Genomic DNA, 22,992 nt, shown 5'->3' with positions numbered 1-22,992 from the left:
CGAGATTTAATAACCTCTGCGTAGTTAAATCAATGTTAACTGCTTGAACCGTTGTTAATAGTTTTATACTTTCTATTTTTCGCTTTATTGGTAAGATTCGATAGGTGCAACTGTGAGTGTACGATTAGAGTGCCCAAAAACACGTTTATTATTCTGCGCATTTGATTTGTGTTGCTTCAATTACGTTTATTTTGGTATTAAAGTAAAATCAGGTGGCCAAAATAACTCTATGAGTGACGCATGTCGTATATCTTTCATTTAGAGAATTTGTAGGCTTAAAACGAGCGCAAGGTAAATTCGAAATGTATTATTTTGATCAACTTTATCAATTTTTAATTACTCATTTGTCGTTTTTATTTTTTGTTTTAATTAATCTAAAGCTTAATTTTAAGAATATATTTCAAAAGGCAAGAAGTGGGCTGATGTATTCCAAACGAGCGTTTAAGAGCACAAAAAAGATTCGCAGGTTGCTTGGTATAATGTCATATAAGCAAGATGCCAAACGATGCGTAAGGTTCATTGATCCAACAGCTACATGACGTCGCAACTAACCCAAATTCTGCCTGGTTGACGAAAATTGCATTTACTAGATAAATAGGCGAAAGTTTCATTTTGGAGAGAGTGTAAGTCGAAGTGGCCAAATTGTTGACGTTTTTAAGTAAATTTTTGACATGTACATCGTCTTTTGGCTATGAAAAACAGTAAATTTCGTCAGCGTTGATTTAATTAAAAGCTTATTGTTTACGTATGTATGGCTTAAATAAAAAAAGTTTCGGATCGTGACCTCGTATCTCTCTATAGCTGATGGGTTATTAAACTTTTTTTAACGCAGACCCCTAACTTTTTTTACTTTGCGTGGACCACGGTAGGCAAGAAATTTACAAAAATGACTTTACAAATTTACGTCATAATACAAACAGACTTAAATCTGCAGTTTTTGCTCCACAAAATGGAAAGTAAAATGTCTAAATAAATTCAGTGCAAAAACGTTTTAGTTTTTGATTAATTTAAAAATTTGATTACTTCTTCAATATAAATTAATATTTCAATTTGACTTTCATGAACCCACTAAAACTAGTTCACGGGCCCCAAGGGTTTAAGAACCCCTGCTCTACCTGTCTGCAACATGCCTACTTAAACAAGACAGGACGCGTATGCTTATGTTCTACCACCTGGTGGAGCTAAATACTTTCCTGAATTGAATCGTGTAACGTAACCTGACGTCATCCTGCTAACAAAACTATTTTCGTCCCATTTTTTCTGAGCGCTTCACATAAGTAGAAGTTAAAGCCGACAGACCACGCAATTTCTGAAAATAAGTGATATATACAGTTGTGCATTTAAATTGTTTAGATCAAACTCTATGAACGTTATATTGCATTCATACAGCAAAGTCACTACAAAACATGAAAGTTTTATTAGCTGTGAGTCTCTTTTTTATTTCTCTCGGCCGTTCTGAAATCACTCCTACCCAGGATTTTGACAACAAAGTTATTCTCGACATTGATGGAAATGTTAAGCTTTGGTGGAGTTTCAATGCAACGCACGTTACTTTCGAGGTAGGATTAAAGAGAAGTGTTTATGGATTAACCTGTGCGACATGAACTTTTACATAATTCAGAAGCAATTTGTGGTAAAACGCTAGTCAAAATCGCCAATTTTACGTTAGAAATATCTAAGTATAAGGTCCACTTCTAAGTTACCACAATTCATGTTAGAAGTTTGTTTTGTTGCAAGTTTTTCATTAGTGTTGTTTAACAATGCAGCACAATTTCGAGGCGCTTTGATGTCAACAATCTCAGAAGACTGTTTTAATTATGTTAAACGTCACTTTTGGATTTGTGCTAGGCAAGTCTTGCACTACTAGTTTAGTTGTTTAACGTAAGTAGATTTTATTTGCAATACAACTATTCAAGATATATTTGGATTGATTGCATGTGTTCATGCAAGGGAACTGTATATTGTGTTTTTCTGCTATTGTACTCTAGATTGTTAGGGTAACTATAATATTAAGAACGGCGTTATTCCTTTACTTCGTGATTGTCTTCTGTAACGTCGGCTTCCCGTTCCACAGTAATATCGGGGAGCGAAGAATGTTTAATTAGGACAGTAGCAGTGGCTATCTTTGCGATATCGCAGGATAACAAAGCGAACCAGTAGCCACCTAACCTAAATGCAAACAACTCAGACCAAACATTGGTATTCTTTAAAGTTACCTGTTTACCTTCAAATAATAAAACCTCGTCGACAAGGAATCAAGTTTTTAATATATGCGTTCGAAATTGAATGTCACATTTCAAAGACACGTTTATGGGAAGAACGTCTATTGTGTCCTGTAGGATTGTAAACAGTTTAAACGTCAAAACTAATATCTTGAAATCTTGAAAGTATATCTTTCACTGCGTCAGCTTTGCGTTTGACTTCGACATTGAATAACATTTTTTTACTGGTCAGAAATTATTTTTTAATCTAACGACACGAAAACCATATTCGTCTAACTTTAATTGTTTTTCTATGGAAACTTTTCATTACTTAAAAACGAGAAATATATACGTTTTAGGCAATATGTAAACATTTATTCATTTTTATGATGTTTTTGTAACCAGATTCAAGCGAAGACACTTGGTTGGGTCGGACTTGGATTTTCCCCTAGTGGTGGAATGCGCAACGCTGATATCTATGTTGGTTGGGTGAGCAACGGCGTAACCAGCATCACTGTAAGTAAACAAATGTAATTGTTTGCATTTACGCGGTGGTCATACTTGTTTTTTTTAATTTAGGGAAACGGTAAAAACGTTTTTAGAAAGTAAATACCAACTGTAGAATAAGTCTATAGATTAATTGTAACGCGGCATAACCTTTGCGTTTTTGTTGTTGAAAAATGCCCCACTATTGTATTCATAGAAGATTTCTTCACCCAATATCTGAAAATACTTACTCAATAAATTTTATAAATAGGACCGACACGGACTTTCTTCCGGGAACGGATTTCCACCGTTGGACCAAGAGCAAAACATTGAGAACCTCGGAGGTTCGGAGGAGGACGGATGGACGCGTTTAAAGTTCAGGAGGAAGATCGTTGCTTGTGATTCGAACGACATAAGCATTACGGTATTGCATTTCTGTAAAAGTTGCCATATCAAAACATCTCATTTTTAGCGTGTTATGTTTTCTATCCTTACTAAAACAAAACTAAAACATAAACATCACAAAGTAAATTATAGTCTAAAGATAATTAGAAGGTTACAAAATTTGTCCATTTGACGGAGATATTGCGTTTTTTAATCACACAAAATCCAATCTCTTAAAACAATATTTAATTAGATTTGCCTTTTACAAAATTTTAAGGAAAGTACGATGCGTGTAATTTACGCCTACGGAACCAGTGACGATTTCCAGCAACACGAAATGAACAATAGAGGTGATTTAAAAAACTCTTTTGTTATTTTTAGCATATGACGAATTTCGGCAAAGACAAACTATGTCTTTATAGACGGCTGAACTTTTTGTTGTATTACGTTTTTTTTCAGGAACAAAGAGTCAATATATTTTGATCTACGGAAGTCTCGGTGCCGACCAATATCCAGCTGGCGAAAACAGAGAGAGCTTTGATCTTCTCAATGATGAATTCCAAATTCCGGAAAGCAACACTCGCTACAGCTGCAAACTTCTCAAAATGCCGGACAACATTACAGCAAAGCAGCATGTTGTTTCGGTTTGTAAACCTCAAATACATTTTTTATTACCCATAAGGATAGCTTGTGTGATTGATCGCTTTTGACAAGAGGGCAGCCGTAAAAAAATGAAATACTAAAATATGCCGAAACTAGTTATATGTTTTTTAAAACCAACTATAGTGCTCGATTAAAGCTTATTTATTATTCATTTTTAATGTACAGACATTTTAGGGGAATTTTAACCTAATTAGTTCTCTCACCTGTTCTTCTCAAATGTCGTTGTGATTCAGAAAATGTTTTAGACTAATACATCGTATACTTTCCTTTTACGATAATTCGTACACATTTTTATACTTTATCCTTATTTCTAGATAGAACCTGTCATACAAACTGGAAACGAAGCATTCGTGCATCACTTGGTATTGTACTTGTGCGGAGATATTGAGGTAATTGAGGCACAGTCAGAAACAGGAGCTTATTCTAATTTTTCACCAATTTATGATATTTCTTATGCCCGCAATTTCGTAAAATAAGCACTTCTGTTGCACAAATATATAAATAAAAATTCCACAGACCTTCGTCCAACAATGATTTACTTAGGCAAAATATTTTGCATTTTCATCACACACTAATGTATTTGCTGGTTTTCAAAAATAGAAAGACTCGTATCTTATGCTGGCAACTCTATTTTCTCGATGGGGCGAAATATAAAGTTTATTAGTTTACTATCTTTATTAGTTTACTATCTGACAACTTTGCGTTGAGCTGCGAAGGCTGAAACAATTTTGTTGTCCATCGTCGCTGTACGATACATAACGCAGTATTTCTCGAACTACCGTTCTTATACACGTGGAATTTTGGATACGTCTAAATGGGGTAATTGTTTAAACATATCTTGCCGGAAAATGAGACAATGCTTTTTTATATAAATTTTTCAGAATCCTCCTGCGGTTGATTATGAGGCGGATTGCACAAATGAACTGCCGCCGGTTTTCAACCAGTGCACCGAATTGATGTTTGCGTGGGCAGTCGGCGGTACAGTGAGTTTTAATCGGTGGCCTGTGTCGACTGACTTGTGGTTTACGTTTTACCAGTATTTCTAATCTAAAACGATCAAGACGAAAATTAAATATCTAATTTAAATATTGAGGAATTAGTAGGCTGGCTTTTGTATTTATTCTAGAATTCTAATTTGAGGTCGTGTGTTTTGTAGATTAAAAGATATGCTTTCGTGATTTTACGTACATGCATTCGTTTACCTTCGCTACCGTTAGTTGAAGACAAAATAATTGTTATCATATATGTCTGTCATTGAAATCCTATAGTACAGTATAGTATATTATAGTGGTCAGTGCTGCGAAGCCGGCTAGTTTCGAAAATTGGTAATGCACATGCGAACCTCGGACTCGGGACTGAGTTACGTAGTCCTATACTCGAGTCCAAGTCCCGAATCCGACGCGAGCAAAACAAACCGTCGAGTCCCGATTCCGACTCCGACTCTGCAGCCCTGATAGTGGTTATGAAACATTTTACCTGGCTCACCTGATTTGATTTTGTTAAATTATGGCGTTCGAATAAATATTTAATACACAAATCTAAAATACTCTAATATTCCAATCACTTATTATACAAAAATGCTTACTGTGCGTAAGCTGTCATATTGTTTTCTATATTATTTAAATTCAATGTCAATATTCTGCTCTGAACCTGTAAAACACATTGACCCCAGCTTGAGAACCAAATTTATTGGCAGCACGCTTTACGCAAATGTTAAGTGTTTTAATATTTTATAAAACACTGTTTCACCTTTGTTTGTTTTTTTATGTAAGGCATTTCACTTTCCACACCATGTGGGATTTCCTATCGGAGAAACTGGTACATCAAAGTACTTCCGAATGGTTACCCATTACGACAATCCAGGTTTACAACAAGGTAAACTTGCATTTGTTGTGAGAATTGCCTCTATCTCTTTACAAAAGCATTATGAAGTTTTGTGGAGAGCCGCAAATTAATGGCTGGAATTTTTATACTTGTTTTATAAGAGCTGAATAGACTTAGACTTGCCAGAGCCTATAGCCATGTGATTTCTAACTTGAACTTTATAAACTATCAGCTTTGTCATTTCATAATATTACATTACAAACAAGTATTACGGATAGCTCTGGAGTTCGCATTGTTTACACTTCACAGTACAGACCAAACGAAGTCGGATTAATAAGTGTGGGTGCATTGGTCAGCAGGCTATCGATGACGATTCCAGCTAAGGTTGATTCGTTTACAGATTATGGTCAATGCTCTTCAGAATGTTTAACCTACGTAAGTTTTTTTGAACGTAATAAATTGCATATTAACTTATTTGCTTTTATTTTTAATAACATTTTACTAACAAAACCTGTAACTGTTATATCGCATTTTTTTCAGAAATTTGACGAGGCAAAAGTTCCAAACATCACACTCATATCTTCTCTTCTTCATAGCCATCTTATTGGAAGAAATATCGAATTTAAACATATCAGGTCCGAGATAAATAGTTCGAAATACAATGCAAAACCTTGGTGGTTTGTCTGTGAAGCTTGGAATCCGATCTTTTCCCAAACATTCTGCTTACGTTTTATTAATTTTAACTTAACTTTGTAAATCTCTTTCCTTTATTGATGATATCTTGTTAAAAAGGGCCATCGTTGTAGAGATTAATGGAAACTTGTTATACGTTCAAAGCACTTGTGCCTCCATGTAAAATATGTGATTCATGTCTAATATTGTTTATGTTTTTATTTCCTAAAGCGGAAAATTTAGAAATGTTTTTTTGGTCGAATATGCTTGTTTGTTGTAAAGCAGCATCTATTGCATATGGTTGAAGCAGAAAACTAGACGTTTCCTTTTTTCACATTTATTTTTTGGCGACAACAAAAAAGTGAATAGCCCAAAACTGACAATTGTTTTGCTGCGATCCTCCTATTGGTGGTACGCCAACTATTTGAGTTGCACACCGCACATAGCCCATACCTCTCTGGAATTTAAATGTTAAAGTAATGGAAAGCGGAAAGCTTGTTTCAATCATCAAATAGTATTTATTTTTGAACATTTTCAAAGGAATGGTGTTGAGTTGCGACCCATTGCTATTGACGAAGGATACGACTTTAACTATCAGGAAACAAAACTGCTTCCGCAAGAAATAACCATTCTTCCAGATGACACCTTGCTATTGAAATGTGTCTACAACAGTAATGATCGTAACAAAACTACCTTTGTAAGTATAAGTAACGATAGTTTTAAAAAAGACGTGAAACAAAATAAATCGCATAGGCCTAAAATATAGCATATAGTTTACTTATTGCCGGAATGTCTAACAACTATTCAGCATTTAAATTTCAAATATACTTGTGAATTGTGAATTTGTTACTTCCTGTCCTAAATTTATTTGTAAAGTTCATCTGAACAGTTTATTTTTGATACATAATAATTGTTCATGTATATTTTAAGACAAAGTATTATCAGCAATAACTAATATATTTGAAAATAGTTTTACTAATTTATAAAGGGTGGGTTTGGAACGGACGAAGAAATGTGTTTGGTTTACTCATACTACTATCCAAAAATAGATTTAAATTATTGCGTAACGACCCCTACAACGGAGGCACTTGAAGATTTATGGGAAAGTTTCTTTGGCATTGAAAATATTAGGTGAGAATGAGTATAATTTAAGATAACAATGTTAATAAATTGTTTAGGCAGTTAAAAGGAATGCCTTTTTGTGTGCTTACTTGTAAAACTCTCGAGATATTTCCCAAGAGAGGCGTTTTTAGATAGTTATGGTTTTAATAACTAATTGTTAGCAATAATCTTTCCATGTTTGTGTGAAGTTACCCTGTTGGATTGAACAGAAGGACATCACCATACCACGTTAACGTTACAGCACCAGACACATTGAGTGGAAAATCTGTTGGGCAGATAATAGACGAGGTGAATAGTTTGATTTACAATCGATTTAGTGTAGTAAACGTGTGGTAGTGGTGTCTTGAAAATTCAATATAGCGATTGGCAGCGTTATTTGATTTACTAAAAACCGTGATAAGCTGTAATATTACGTTACCTTTGAATCTATCGATTAGCCAAACCAAACCTAGCTAATATGATAGGTGATGAGTATTATGTTAATGTTTTAAAACTTTGCAGTTTCAATGGGATCAGGCGAAAGCCGACAAATTTAGTGACCAACTTTTCACATTGGAATTGTTGCAAGTATGCCAAGGATTGGAAAAAGTAAGTGATGTACTGTGACTCAGACTGTATTTGGGGAAGGAGAATATGCTAACGCCATAAGACAGTTAAAGGAAACTTGTCGATCTTATAATACTATGTTATATACTTTTATTAATTATGCAAATAAAAACTTGCAGACTGATACACCAAATAAAATTCAAAACAATTATTTAAAAATTTAAGATGGTTGGTCTAACTTCTGTTTCATGTACCACAATGATGGCTATAGTAGGGAGCAAACTAATTCAGTTCTTTATACTCACTTTATATTGGTAATATATTGAAAAACGCAATTTTCTGTTAAAATGTTCCCTATGTCTTGTTTTAAAAACTTTAATTTCTCAGTTATGTCAATACCTTTTATCTGTTTTCACTCGACATTCGAGCCGACATTATTTTTTTAAGTGGGATTAAATTTAAATTATTTCTTTCACAGAATTTTCCTGGGATTTTTATACGCCAGGTACTAAACAACGTCTAAACATTTTCTTCAAACAGAATGTCATCAACTACACAAAGATTACTGCGGTATATGTTGAACCAGCGCCGAACTGCAGTGTGCCTGAAACTACCACAATTTCAACACAAACAACAAGTGCAGCAAGTCTTGCATCCACATCGGTTCTTAGTATTTTGATTGGCTTTGTTGTGTACTGTTTGTGTCGACAAAAAATTGACTAAGTAGTAATATACAATCTCTACGTCATCGTTGTATTTACCATCCATCAAATTTGTAATTTTGTTAGAGGGTTCGTATGCTACAACGGAGCGCAATCAAAAAAATTGTAAATGCATTTAGCTTCTACTTTGTCGATATAATTTTGTGTATAATGTTTTAGCGGATTATAGCTGTAGTTACTTGTAAGAAGGCCCTGGCTCTTAAGACATGAGCCGAAGGCTGCTTTAGTCTCTTACACGTTCCTTGTTAACACGGACTCCAAAAGAGCAGGTCGCTCAGATACTTGTCGTTAACTTCTTTAAATCTAGATAAAGTCACTTCACTCAGTTGATATTGTTCGGTACGCACGATAACCTACCACGGGGAATCGGGGAATTTGAGCCGCTAGTTTAAAACTTCGCTAAATGTGAGTGGTACGCTAATGTGCAAGTGAACCCCAATGTGAAGAAAAAGCTACAAGGCGATCGGAAAATGAAAAAAATACAGCTATATTGTTTAAAATGGTAAAGCCTTAAAATTAAATCTAGAAGGAGACGCGGACGCAGCGTTATTTGTATTTAACACCCATCATTTATCACAACAATTAAAACTAGCGTGAAAACTCATCGACAGCAAGAAAGAATATTGGCCTAACGTACGACAGCAACCATAAAATTACACTTGCTTGATTCCTAAACATTAGATTAGGCCTATAAGCTGTTCGCACACCACCCTAAGGTAATTTCCCTACCACTGTGCAGGGCTTCTTCTTAACCGGCGTAATAGTGCGCCACGGAACGCTACCAAGTATGCCGAGGTCAAGTGGATAAAATATTCTTTAATATAAAACTTATGTTTTTTTATAAATTGTTGACTTTCGCCATCGACTTAACTAATTTATTCAACAGTAATTTAAAGATAAAGGAACTATAAACAAGATTAGGAAACACAGCATTAGTGGCATGTGGCACGAGCATCGTATTATTGTATGTTGTGTTTGATATGTTTATTAAAGATTTGAACAAACGTGGGAGTGGAAGTTTCTGTTATTTGACTTGCGTAATAGATATTCGTAGCACGGATTTGAGTTCATATAGATAAGAATATTTTTAAATTTATCGCTCAGAATTGACTCCAGCAAAGACCGAAATTCGAACAAAACGAAAGTCGTAGTGATTTGGAACAGATTGCGGATCTCCCTACTTACGTGCCTACAATGCGTCATGTATTCTATTAAATTGACAGTTTGGCCCATTTTAACAAAATAAAGCCAATAAGGCTGAATTTCAGCTACATATTTGCGCAGGAATTCTTTCGAAAACAAAATATTCACGATACAGTTTTTGTATCAACTTCAGTATGCGACCCGCGAAGTTTTTTTGGGCTTATTGCGGCCCTTGTATACCATTTGTGCTATGCAGGCGTGCAAATTGACTTCATCAACTGCGATCAATTCAACAAGAAAACAAACAACGCTTTTTGTACCGTTTAGAGCACATCTTTGGAATAGTGTTTTTAGGAGGATTGGAGACCTCGAAAAGTTAAGAGCTCGGCCCTAGAACAAACTATTTTACAAAGAAGCAGTGGACGACTCTTTCCTGTAGAATTATTTGTGATACTTTCGGGATGACACAGCAGACCAGCCGATCAAGCCTTGACGCAACCAACTCAAATCAAACAGTAGTCTTCACTTTTTCTTACCAGTTTAATTTTTAGTGTTTACTACCGGTTTAATTTCGAATATTGAAACCTTTTTCAAAGGGAACCATGTTTAACAGAAACTAATGGTCCAATTTAGCACGACCCCTAAAACGGTATATAATTTAATGAGATGGGCGATTTCTGTCCGCAGCAGTAGTAGTGTAAATAGTTATAAATGCCAAACAATTGTATAAAATTCCGAGATAATCTTTCCGGTTTTTGAAACTGCTTGGTTATTTTGCGACTTCCTTACAAATGGACCGTAAAAAGTTGGTTTAGTTGCGGACAAAGGTTGGAAACCTCTGACAATAGTGGCCCTTTTTTACTGTCGCTGCGTACCATTTGGTTTCAAAAGAAGAGTTTCGCTCAAATTTTCACTTGTTTATTTAACCCAATTATAATAGTCTTATAGAAGTGTCCGACCGGCCGCATAAACTCGTGAGAATATATTTTGCGGCCAACAGTTATTTTTTTTCAAAAAATTAACCTCTTTAATATTTCAGTTTACCGATCTTAGTATAATAGCATTTTCAGCGTAATTTTGATTAAAAAACTAAACTGAGTTAGTAAGACGACCAACCAAATACGCGGATGCTGTTGGTTCTGCCAGGCAAAAGGATATGTACTGTAGAAGAAAGCATAAAAAAGCTCTAGTGGAAAGATTAAGACAATATCATTTAGCAAAACCAAGTATAGTATCGTTTTACATTTAAATTGTATATTGGCAAAACAATTTTATAAAAGTTATTTTTGCATTGATACAGCTAAATCATTAAAATCATGATGGCATTATTCGCTTTAATCGTTTTTTACTTTTCCATTGTACATGCTGAAATTGCTCCGACCCAGGATTTTGATCACGAAGTTATTCTCGCGATAGATGGAAATGTTAAGCTTTGGTGGAGTTTCAATGCAACGCACGTCATTTTCGAGGTAGGAATCAACACAGTGCAGTATTTATGGATTACCCTGTGGATCAATAATAATTTAAGGTAAATCGTTGAAGACGTAAACCAAAGCAAACTTCTTAGAATTTGATTAGATTTTAGAACAGTGGTTCTCAAACTTTTTGGAGCGCGACCCAAATCTGAGTTTTATGAGCATCTCACGACCCAAGCCTCAAACATCAAAAGATCTTTTTCTGATATCCTAGAAATAAAAAAAGACACAACAACCAGATATAGTGGCCTAGACAATTCTATGAAACAATGATTGATTACAAACAAATGATTGATTTATTTTCGTGTGATTGGTGAAACTGAGATTTTTCCTTTATAATATCAGCATGGCTTGTTGTGGTTACTAAAAGCTTTCTTAGCAGCTACTGTAGTTGGCTATGGCTATGCTGTAGCTGGCTGCCATCAAAACGTTCATAAAACCACTTATGATGCAATAATCCAGTTACAGATCTGAAGCCACGTGAAAATCTTTTCATGCAATAACTCAGTTATGATTGAATTGAAAATACTTGAAAAATGAAATGAAAAAAGTTAGTTTGCCCAGGATTGAATCACCATGGAGCGACCTATTTTTTGACCCTGCGCGACCCATGTTTGGGTCGCGACCCATACTTTGAGAACCACTGTGTTAGAACATAACTGTTGTGTCGCATTTCCGGTAAATACATGAAGTTTTTGTTCAAACCTACCTAATGCACAATTTGAAATGCATGTATTGGTACCTGTGGAACTATGCTAGTAACTAACTATAAGCTACATCATTTACGTCTTGCAATCATTACTGTTTGAGGAAATAGTTTTTATCAAAAAGTTTGATCATTGCATTATTACGCAAGCTTTTTCCAAACGCAACGCAGCTACAGAAACAAAAGTTAATATATTTATTTAGTTAGTACGACTTACCACACTCATTTGGTGTTGCATTAACTTAATATGTAAAACGAATATCAGATTTGCATCAAATTAAAAAAAAAACTTTTTACAAAGATGAGTTTATACCGGGTTTTCAGCCGACGAAGTTAAGACCCGGGGTCCCGTTTTTAAATTCACGTCGTTAAGCACGAATGGATTATTTTATATGCACAAAGTTAATGGATTTGTGCAAATGATTTTGGGATTATGAGTGTAATTATAGTTTTAAAATATAGTATGAATCCTTTTCGCATTTCAGCGCAATCGCTATCCTAATTATCGTACTGCATGGTGTGTCACAAAATGACTGTGTCAACTTTGATCACTTTCAAAAACGCCTTTAGTCCCGTTTATCGGAAATCTTTGAAATAGTCTTTTTAGGACTGAAAATTTAAGAGCTCGGCCCTAGATCAAACGATTTTACGATAAGACAGTGGCAGTCAATGAGACAACGGCCGACTCTCTACTGTGGAATTATTTGCCTTATTTGGGGATAACAAAGCAGACCAACGTTGCGCCAGCTTGTTAACTGATAACAAGCCGACGCAGCCAACTCAAATCAAACATTGATCATTCAGCTTGCTTATTCATTTTTTTTACTACCGGTTTCATTTCACATATTAAAACCTTTTTCAAAGTGAACCATGCTTTACAGAAACTATTGGTCGTCCAATTTAGCACGGCCTTTAAAAATATAAGTTTATGACGACTTCCGTCCACAGGAGTAGTCTAACTAATTTTAAATGTGAGAAAATTGTATAAAATCCCGAAAGTATCTTCTGGTTCTAAAAAAAATGCATTAACCTTTTTGTAGGCGATTGACATCAAGTATAATTTTAATATTGGCCAAGATAGCACATTAAATTTAGTTAAACATTAATAAAACGTTTTAGGTGAAAGATTAATATTTTTGATGATGTTTTTGTAATCAGATTCAAGCGAAAACACTTGGTTGGGTCGGACTTGGATTTTCCCCAAGTGGTGGAATGCGCAACGCTGATATCTATGTTGGCTGGGTGAGCAACGGCGTAGCCAGCATCACTGTAAGTCAATATTTCAAATAAAACAGCAACTTAGTTTCATTATGATTGTATGTGTTTGTCCCGGGTTCAACATACTTAGGCATTAAATAGATTGTGTTACAACCAAATAGAAGATATCGTTTCGCTCAATAGAAGAAGTCTAATTAAATTGTGGAATATTAAGTGCTAGATTTACTGCTCTGAAATATCCCACTATTTGATACATAATAGTTCTTTTACGTTTAATTATCATATTATGCAACAAATATACTAGTAAAATTGATAATAATAAACGTTTTCTGGTTAGGACCGACACGGACTTTCTTCCGGGAACGGATTTCCACCGTTCGACCAAGAGCAAAACATTGAGAACCTCGGAGGTTTGGAGGAGGACGGATGGACACGTTTGAAGTTCAGTCGGAAGATCGTTGCTTGTGATTCGAACGACATAAGCATTACGCTATTACATTTGCGCAATATTTAATTATTTTAGGTTGCAATAAACCTTTTCGGAATAATGTAGAACACCTGATATTACTACATCTCAACCAAAAATAAAATATAAAAATCCATATTATTTAACAATTAAACGGCACTAAAAACACGAGTAATTCTATGCTGTTTCATTTTCATACGATGGGTATTCTTTAAGTTTCGCAAGGTATCCGTTTTCCAAAATTATTTGGTCATCTCAGTGGCGTAGCCAGCCGAAAATTTTTTTTGGGGGGGGGGGCAAAAAGTTGGAATTTTTTGTTTAGCTTTTGTCATTGTATTAACTGTCGTAACAAACACAAATAACAATGCTATAGCAAACCGTTTCTAGCAGCAAGTGACTGAGTTTTAACGCAATACTCAAAAAACAGTCCAAGAGCAAAAAATCTCTAAAAGTAGTAAAACTAAATTATTGTATAGCAAAAGTTATAATAACTACATCGTTTGTGACGTAACAATGCATGACAAATGAAGGTGTGGCATGCGTGTGATCGACGTTATCGACGTTTGTGGTACTGGTCATAAATGCTACAACACAAATTATTAGGAGTAAAATATTTATAAATTTTTGGGGGGGCCATGGCCCCCTGGCTACGCCTATGGGTCGTGTTGCACATTTATAGTCATAGTATTTTATCATTGTATTTTCAAGGAAAGTACGATGCGTGTAATATACGCCTATGGAACGAGTGACGATTTCCAGCAACACGAACTGAATAATAGAGGTAATTATCAGATAAAACTCCTATGCTATTTTTAAATTTTGACGAATTCCGTAAATTGCAAAGCCAACTTATGTATTTATAGAAGCTAGAACGTTGCGTTGTATTATTTCATCAGGAACGAAGAGTCAATACATTTTGGTCTACGGAAGTCTCGGTGCCGACAAATATCCAGCTGGCGAAAACAGACAGAGCTTTGATCTTCTCAATGATGACTTCCAAGTTCCGGAAAGCAAAACCTACTACAGCTGCAAACTATTCAAAATGCCAGAAATCATTACAGAGAAGAAGCATGTTGTTTCGGTTCGAAAAAAATATTCGTGGTCATTGTTAGGGTTATCTTGTGCAATTAAAGGCTTAGATGCGTATAACTTGTTAGGCATTATTTATTTTATATACGTAAGGGGATGGGTTGTGTTTGGGCGATCGTTTTACTGTCCTGTTTTGGACTCTGAATCAGTGTGTTAAAAAAATTACTATACCTTTTAAGCTAATTTACTAAAAGTTTAATTCGCAAATTTTGGTCTGTTTAATCCTGGCCAAGCTTGCTTTGTTTGTCTACAAGCCTTTAAGCCAGTGGTTGCGGTTGAGACAACATCGATGGACCTTCTTATTACGATTACTGTTTAACTTTTTCTTATTTCTAGATGGAACCTATAGTACAAGTCGGAAACGAAGCATTCGTGCATCACTTTATAGTCTACTTATGCTGGGACATTGAGGTATTTGTTTTGTCTAACAAGCAATAAAAAATGGGCTGTTTTCCAGAATAGAATTTATCGTTACTGTACCTCTCTTTATCAATTGTAAATATCGTGTTTGAATTATTCGGTTTTGATCGTTGATATGTTGAATGGAAGTCGGCAAATTTTCGCAAAAACGTCCGCTTGAAAACAAAGATAGAAATGATAAAAAACGAAATATTTTTGTTTAACCGAGAAACATTTCATTAAGACATTTGTACACTTTTACGGGCCACTGTAAGGTATTTGTTGGTGTCCGACAAAAAAGGCCTGATCTTTCTGTTGGCAAACTTCTTTGCTCGGTGGGCAAGACTAGTATAACCAAATTCTTAAGAATATTATAAATTTAACGTCTGATGACTTTACATTGTTTTGCGATGGTGCGAGAATTGTAGCAAATCAAAGAAGTAAAAAAGAGTACTAAAAACGGAGAGACTTTTTTGACGTAGACAAACGATTAAACTATTTGTAACCTTTTCACCAGAAAAAAGCAACCATGTCTGATGTAAACGTTGCAGAACCCCCCTGCAGATGGTTATCAGGCGGATTGTACAAATGAGCGGCCGGCGGTTTTTGGTCCATGCAACGAACTCATGTATGCTTGGGCGGTCGGCGGATCAGTGAGTTTAATTCGATAACTTAGTGTATATGTATGCTGACTTGTGGTTTAGCTTTTCAATCGACTTCAATTTTAAAACGATTGGGAAAAATAATTAGGTAATTTAAATTTTGGAAATAATCATTTTTACAGCATGGCCAAACTATTTAAACGGATTTGATATCTAACTTTAATGGTTTACAAGAAGCGCATGCTTTATAGAAATTTGATAAATAAATTATTCCTGGTTATACATGTCTTTACATCATCCGCTTTCCTTCATGGTTTAACTCAAATGTATTCAATCGATTACCTCTTTAATATTACTTTTTTTGCTTGCGTCAGCTTATACTGTATTGATTAACTGTCAGCGTTTTTCATAACGTTAAGTATTATTGTGGGAAACAACGTAACTTTGTAACTTTTAATCGGTTATGTAGCCGAAATATCCGTAAAAAGGGTGTAAAACAAATCAAAATAATTTGTTTTTCGTTGTACACTGATATATTGTTCAATTGTTTGATAGGCTTTTCACTTTCCGCATCATGTGGGTTTCTCAATAGGGGAAGAAGGTTCACCGAAGTACTTTCGAATTGATATACATTACGACAATCCAAGTTTAAAGCAAGGTTAAGTTGCATGTGTTGTAATAATTGTCTCATACCATTTCGCAGAAGGCATATGTGTTTCTGTGGAGTGATATAGAAGCCATTGGATAGAAAATGTTCAGAATTTTTGTTGAATGAACTCCATTTAAAATACAAAAATAATATGATCGTAATTAGTGACAGATTCGCGATTATAACACGTTTTTGGCATGTACATGAAAGCAACTGATTTTACGGTTATCTTTGTTTTCTCTTTCACCATCAAATTTGTACGTGATTTTAAGCATTTCAGCATGGAAGCGTTTTAACACAACAAATTTTTTTTATTTTAAAATAAAATCACCAAAACCAATTGTTGATTATTCGACTCTTTTGCGTTGTACAAGTATAGACTTACTAAAGCCAAACACAACTTTGCATTATTTTACAAACTTGCTGATTTTTCTTAAATACTAAACTCCAAATCAAGCCATTCGTCAAATCATTGAATCGCTGCTTAATAATATTTCATTATGTGCATTACGAATAAGGTATCACGGATAGTTCCGGTGTTCGCATTGTGTACACTTCCCAACACAGACCAAACGAAGTCGGATTACTTGGTGTGGGTGCAGTAGTAAGCAGGTTGACGATGGTCATTCCGGCAAATGTTGAATCCTTTACGGAATATAGTCAATGCTTCTCCGAATGTTTGACATACGTAAGTTTTTTTTTTTAAAAGGGATGTTATGATCGGATGTGTCCCGAGCCTTGTGCTACAAGAGTCTTAAACGCTTTTCGATTTTTTACATAAATAGCTGCCTATATGTTGCACGGCAAAGGCCCTAAAAAGTGTCGTATAATTTTCGTATAATTTAGTCTTTGAGGAAATTGATCAACGTCGCCTATTAAGTTAGTAAGTGTTTGCGAATAACAATTCATCCACCTACTTAAAACGGACAATTCGATCTGACCATATTTTCATGTTCTTTGGAACAGCTCTTTTTTAAATCAAAACTCCTAGTACAATACCTACATTATAGGCTACATAGTTAATATTTACCTATATTTAAAAAAAAACAGGTACATTTAGCCAATTAAGCGTTTTGAAATCGAGATAAATTAAACAGAGAAAATAACAAATGGTAAGAATGACTCAGTTGTTGAGTAGTTCAGTGTGATATTATATCCTTGTGGTCAATTGTTGTCCTTTGCAAAGCTAACAAAACGTATAACACAGGCAAATGAGTACGTAAATGTTTCCAATTTGTTTCGTATTATTAATTGTTTGTAATAAACATATTGGCTTAAGTATAAAGAAGAATCGGTCCGTTGTCTTACTGCGTATACTACCTTGACGTTTTTGTTGTTTAGAAATTTAACAAAGAAAAGGTTCAAAATATCACGCTGATATCCTCTTTTCTTTATAGTCATCTACTCGGAATAGACATGGAGCTTAAACACATCAGGTTTGAAATAACAAACGCACAGTTTAGTGCAACTAGGGTGGTACGCAAACTGTTTGTATCGCGTAATGATCCAGGCCTTTCAAAGATTCTAATTAGAACTACATAATAGTTTTTTCATAAAATCTTTACAAACTATTTTTTTTTTATTTAAAAAGGAATGGTGTCGAGTTGCGGCCCATTGCAATGGACAAAGGATACGACTTTAACTATCAGGAAACAAAACTGCTTCCGGAAGAAATAACCATTCGTCCAGATGACAACTTGATAGTGAAATGTGTCTACAACGGTAATGATCGTAACAAGACTACATTTGTAAGTCAGTGTATATTTAAAGCACATATGACTGAAAATATAATAAAGGACAAAACGTTACTTTTGAACATTTCGTGAAGCCCATTGTTGTAATAGTTCTGCAAAAGATTTGAAAACCAAGTTGCCATTATTTTAGTGTTTGTTCATCCGTTTGTTTGGTTGATATACGACAAGTTAAAATATGTTGTAACTGATTTTAAGGGTGGATTAGCAACAGATGAGGAAATGTGTTTGGTTTACTCATACTACTACCCTAAAATATAGTTAGATTACTGCGTGACAGCACCGACATCTGAGGCCCTTGAAGGTCTATGGAAAAGTTATTTTGGGATTGAAAATGTAAGGTGAGAACATCCCATTCAAACTATGATTATATTACACTAATAATGGTAAACCTTTTTTATGCAACATACAAAACTTTTATTTCGTACATATTTGCCATTCTCTATAGTGTTCTACATTAGTTAATTGAATCAAAGACTTGTCAGTCTCATTTAAGTCATTTGTAAAATATTAAGTACAAGCCAAGTGTTTTGAAATTATAACAAATCAAGCCCCAGCCAATTCATTATGAGAGCAAGCCATCTGATATCAAATTAACACTATAAACCTCTAAAATAGGATACCTCTTTGACTTGGAGCGATAAGCCAGCTAAAAAATAAAACATAGCAGCAATCTGGTCGCTTTACGTGCAACAATTGACATAAATAACTTAATTTTAGACCACAATGTTAAATGAAAATATTTTATTCCCAAGTCACTTGACTCAAAGACTTTAGTCCAAGTCAAGTCTTTTTTTCAAAAGACCAAGTCTAGTCAAGTAATTTTACAAAAAAGTCAAGTAAAATCAAGTCATTTGAAAACAGTGACCTTATTCATTACAACACTACAATTTTCATACGTTCGATCATAACGCTGTGTGGTGCAAGCGGTTGTTAGTGTATTATTTTTACACAATGTTCTGTTTGAAGTTACCCTACTGGAGTGAACATAAGGACTTTTCTGTACGAGGTTAACGTTACAGCTCCGGAAGAACTAATGGGAAAATCTGTTGGGCAGATCATAGACGAGGTAAATAGTTTAATGTACAATAAATTTATTGTTGTAAAATTATCTGGCAGCGGTGGTAGGTTAGTATTCCGGCACAATTTATGATTTTTTTATAATACTATATAAGATGGCATTAGCATTAAATAAAATTATAGATATTCAAAGTTTTACATATTATAATAGCGCAATGATTTCCATTTTTTACAATTTTTAGTTAGGGAAATCGTTTATTTGGCTTTTAGTTAAGCCCACCTCCCGTTTTCTGGGTGCCGTAGGCCTATATTATGTAAGTACGCCCTCCTAGCTGCATTGTACTGTAGTCTTTTTATTGTAAAAACAGACTAAAGTGGACTATGTTATACTAAGTCTTGTGCTTGAGAAAGTAAGGGGAAATAACATTACACTTAACCCTGAAATATTGCAAACAACTACTATTTATAACTAATAGGCAGCTTTTTTTTAATTATGTTTGAACACGTTACAGTTTCCATGGGACGAAACAAAGGCGGATGAGTTCAGTGACCAGCTTCTTAAATTGGAACTGATGCAATCTTGCCAAGAAATGGACATAGTGAGTCAAGGGAGGATTCAGGGGACACTACAACATGCCCGCTAAAATATATTTTGCCTTATAGTTAAGCCACATAAATGCAAACTATTACGTTTTCGTTTTAAGAGAATCCTTTGAATAATTAGGCGCCGTGGGTGCCTTTGTACTTTCTGAAATATTTTTTCGAAAATTGAATGTACTACAAAAAAAATTGTTCATATGCTCCAGCTCCCGTTCATTGACTAATCCTGCACTATAGAAAGCGCAACAATAAAATAATCTAATAAATGCGAAAAACATATCAAACTCCACGCTTCTTAAACATGTTTTTCACACATTTGCAAAGAAACCATATAAGTTTAACTCTGTGGCCATGTCTTATGTAAAACCCATTTTTCAAAAAAATATTCACCAGCATGCAAGTCATTTGTTATTATTTATAACTTGTATAATAAAAGTTGATTTGTATGTTAGTATTGCTACTTTCTAAACGTTAACATTTTTGGTCATTTTGCGTCGACGTAATTGTTTACATCAATATTTTATAACATATGGGGCGCTACCCAAAATTGGCCGCTTGATTTGTCTGGGTTACCAACTGAAATAGTTTATATGAATAGATTTATTCAGATTGGTTCTGTGCATAGTTTCTCCCAAATTACGGACGCAATACGAATACATACCCCATATTTCATTAATTTAAATTTACCAATACTACTGCCACAATTGTTTTCTTTATTCACTTTAAGATTGCAAAAAGTTTAATGAAGAGGGGTAATACTAATTTACGGAATGATGAATGGTCGGATTGGTCGGAACGCTCACTAATTTAAGTGTTAATATTTGAGTTAGGGTGGGGGTTAGCGTTTGGGTGAAGGTGGGTCAAGTGTTATTATATTCCATAATAATACTGTGAGCGTTCCGACCATTCCGACCATTCATCATTCCGTAAATTAGTGTTACCCAATGAATAGAGTTGGGTCACCTATTCTTCGCGGTAACACTTAGCCTACGCTTAGTATTTGGCTCGCCGCGAAAAAATGGTCGAAAAACATTGGTTGACAACAAACAGATCGTAGGCAATTTTATCAGTTAGGTGTACACAACAGTCGTTTTTTTTTTTTTGGGTCCAAGCGTCCTATAGTAGCCTCATAAACCTTTTTATATAAAACGAAAATATTTTTCGTAATCTTTCTGAGATTCAGAAACGTAAAACAGCTTGTGTAAAATTGGCTGTTTTGTTTCAACAGATTGTCAACTACACCAAGATTACTGAGGTTTACGTTGAACCAGCACCAAACTGCAGTGTGCCTCAAACTAGCACAATTTCAACGCATACCACGAGTACTGCAAATCTTGCTTCAACATCGGTTCTTAATCTCATCATTGGCTTGGGGTTGCATTGCTTGTGCCAACTAAAGTTTTGAATGAATAGCATAGGGAAATTTATTTAGATTTATTTGTTATGATTTTACAATCAGAAAATTGTTAGAGCAAATGTTTTTCATCATGTAATCTAGAGTAATTCTTATAACTGTAAACATTTCTTTAGTTATCAAGTCTACCTTTGCTACTAAGAGATCAAAATCATAACCGAATTTTTCATACCCTATAGAAGTCGGATAAGTATTCTTTATAAGACTTACTATTCTGAAGTTCGATGTTTTTGTAAATTTTCATTCAATAAAAATCAAAAATGATTAACTTTAATAATAATAACATAATTATTCATGAAAAATCTTTGTTAAGCGTATTTATACGCAGTAATACGTAAGTTGCTTTAAGGTGTAGTTTTGACACGGTACGAATAAACGTCCAGTTTAAAGTAGACAAGTGCCTAAAAAGCAATTAATTCTCAGAGAGCAAATGCTTTTTAGACCCTCTCATAACAAAGTAAAACTATTTTCAAACTAGTCACACTGGCATTGGTGCGTAGCCTATGAATTCAGGTTAATGCAAACCAATAGGTCATTCTAACATTGTTTATTTATTAGTTGATTTTTTTATAAATTGGGTAAATTATATTTTAGAATACCGGTAGTTAAAAAAAAGGATTTTAGAGGTACAGCACTTTAAAAGTTAGAAATGTGAGTCCAACAAAATACACTAGAAAATCATTTTTTTACTTTGTTTATTTAAAGGTATGTTCTCCTAAAAGTTAGCAACGTGATACTTTGATAGTAGCCCATAAGCGAGTAATTCTCAACTTTTTATGGCTTACGGTAAGCCTTATAGATTTTCGGCACCCCGACTGGAATTTTTTTAAGTATTTTACTGAAATATCACTATAAATAAATGAAAAACTGGAACAATACAATCAACTTAAAACATATGGGAAAAAAGATTTTTTTTGTAATGGTTAAAAATCATACACAAATAGATAGTTGTATGAAGAAGCTTACCAATTGAGCAAAAATCTGATTCTGAAAAATTCCTAAATAGCCTACCTATCGGCACCCTTGAGCTTTAGAAATAGCATCGCGCGGCACCCCGGTTGAGAACCACTGTCATAAGCCACATGACACTTTATTTCCACTAACACTAGGTGCTGTAAGAGAGTCCAAACGGTCCTGTGATCAATCGTAAAGCGATTTCAAGATCCTAGTTTTTTCCCGACCTGTCAACCAGTTAGTAGAGCATATAAAGGTATTGGTTATCGTGATAAGGCGGGTAGACAAACAAACAAAATTTAAAATCATAAGCCTTACTTTTCTTTGTATAAACCAACTTGTAGTGTCTGCACTTATGCTATACAGTATTTCTGTTAATGGAAGTGGTGCTGATTTAGAACAATTCTAAAGTAAATAAATGATTCTACCATAGGTCAACATCATTAAGATGCTTATTATTGCTTAGGCCTACGAATGACAGACAAAAAACATATAAATACGTGTAGGACTGCAGGCCTATGTATAAAGATCCAACAAACAATGATTCGTACTTGAATAGGTCAGCAACATTTATCTTTGTCACATCCTTGGTTTGGCAAACGTTCGTTTCACGTAGTTTAAACTAAATATTTTTTTCTAAATGTTTTCATATCCGAAAAATGCCCTTTTGGTTTGGTCACGTTTGTGCTTCTTGCATTTTTAATATAATTAGTAAATAAACACGAAGGCGTGTGCGTTTGAAGTTATTGTTTAATGTATTGTTTATTCAATTGAAATATAGTTGTTTATTTCATATGTTTCAGCATAGTTTGCGAAATCATTCAAACTTAGAACAATTTAATTAGCTTTTACTGTCCAACCGTATTTTTCAAATTAGATGCAAAAC

The 22,992-nt window shown here is 34.5% G+C and overlaps 2 protein-coding genes across 2 annotated transcripts; both read left to right on the top strand.

Annotated features, from left to right (window-relative positions):
* The first annotated feature begins 1,406 nt into the window (after positions 1-1,406).
* On the top strand, positions 1,407-7,958 carry LOC146139973 (DBH-like monooxygenase protein 1). Its single transcript, XM_083392578.1, has 11 exons — positions 1,407-1,559; positions 2,607-2,717; positions 2,959-3,111; positions 3,349-3,421; positions 3,531-3,715; positions 4,049-4,123; positions 4,616-4,717; positions 5,507-5,626; positions 6,099-6,193; positions 6,771-6,927; positions 7,854-7,958. The coding sequence occupies exons 1-11, from the start codon at positions 1,407-1,409 to the stop codon at positions 7,956-7,958; spliced, it is 1,329 nt and encodes a 442-aa protein (XP_083248704.1).
* A 3,124-nt stretch (positions 7,959-11,082) lies between these two features.
* On the top strand, positions 11,083-19,782 carry LOC146139972 (DBH-like monooxygenase protein 1). Its single transcript, XM_083392576.1, has 13 exons — positions 11,083-11,232; positions 13,103-13,213; positions 13,500-13,651; positions 14,016-14,021; positions 14,342-14,409; positions 14,525-14,709; positions 15,054-15,128; positions 15,668-15,769; positions 17,709-17,803; positions 17,959-18,115; positions 18,380-18,459; positions 19,088-19,187; positions 19,651-19,782. The coding sequence occupies exons 1-13, from the start codon at positions 11,083-11,085 to the stop codon at positions 19,780-19,782; spliced, it is 1,413 nt and encodes a 470-aa protein (XP_083248702.1).
* Positions 19,783-22,992: the final 3,210 nt, after the last annotated feature.

This window comes from Ascidiella aspersa, chromosome 6 (assembly GCF_963924565.1).
Source record: "Ascidiella aspersa chromosome 6, kaAscAspe10.2, whole genome shotgun sequence".
Classification (NCBI taxonomy): domain Eukaryota; kingdom Metazoa; phylum Chordata; class Ascidiacea; order Phlebobranchia; family Ascidiidae; genus Ascidiella; species Ascidiella aspersa.
This window is presented reverse-complemented; position numbering and strand designations above follow the sequence as displayed.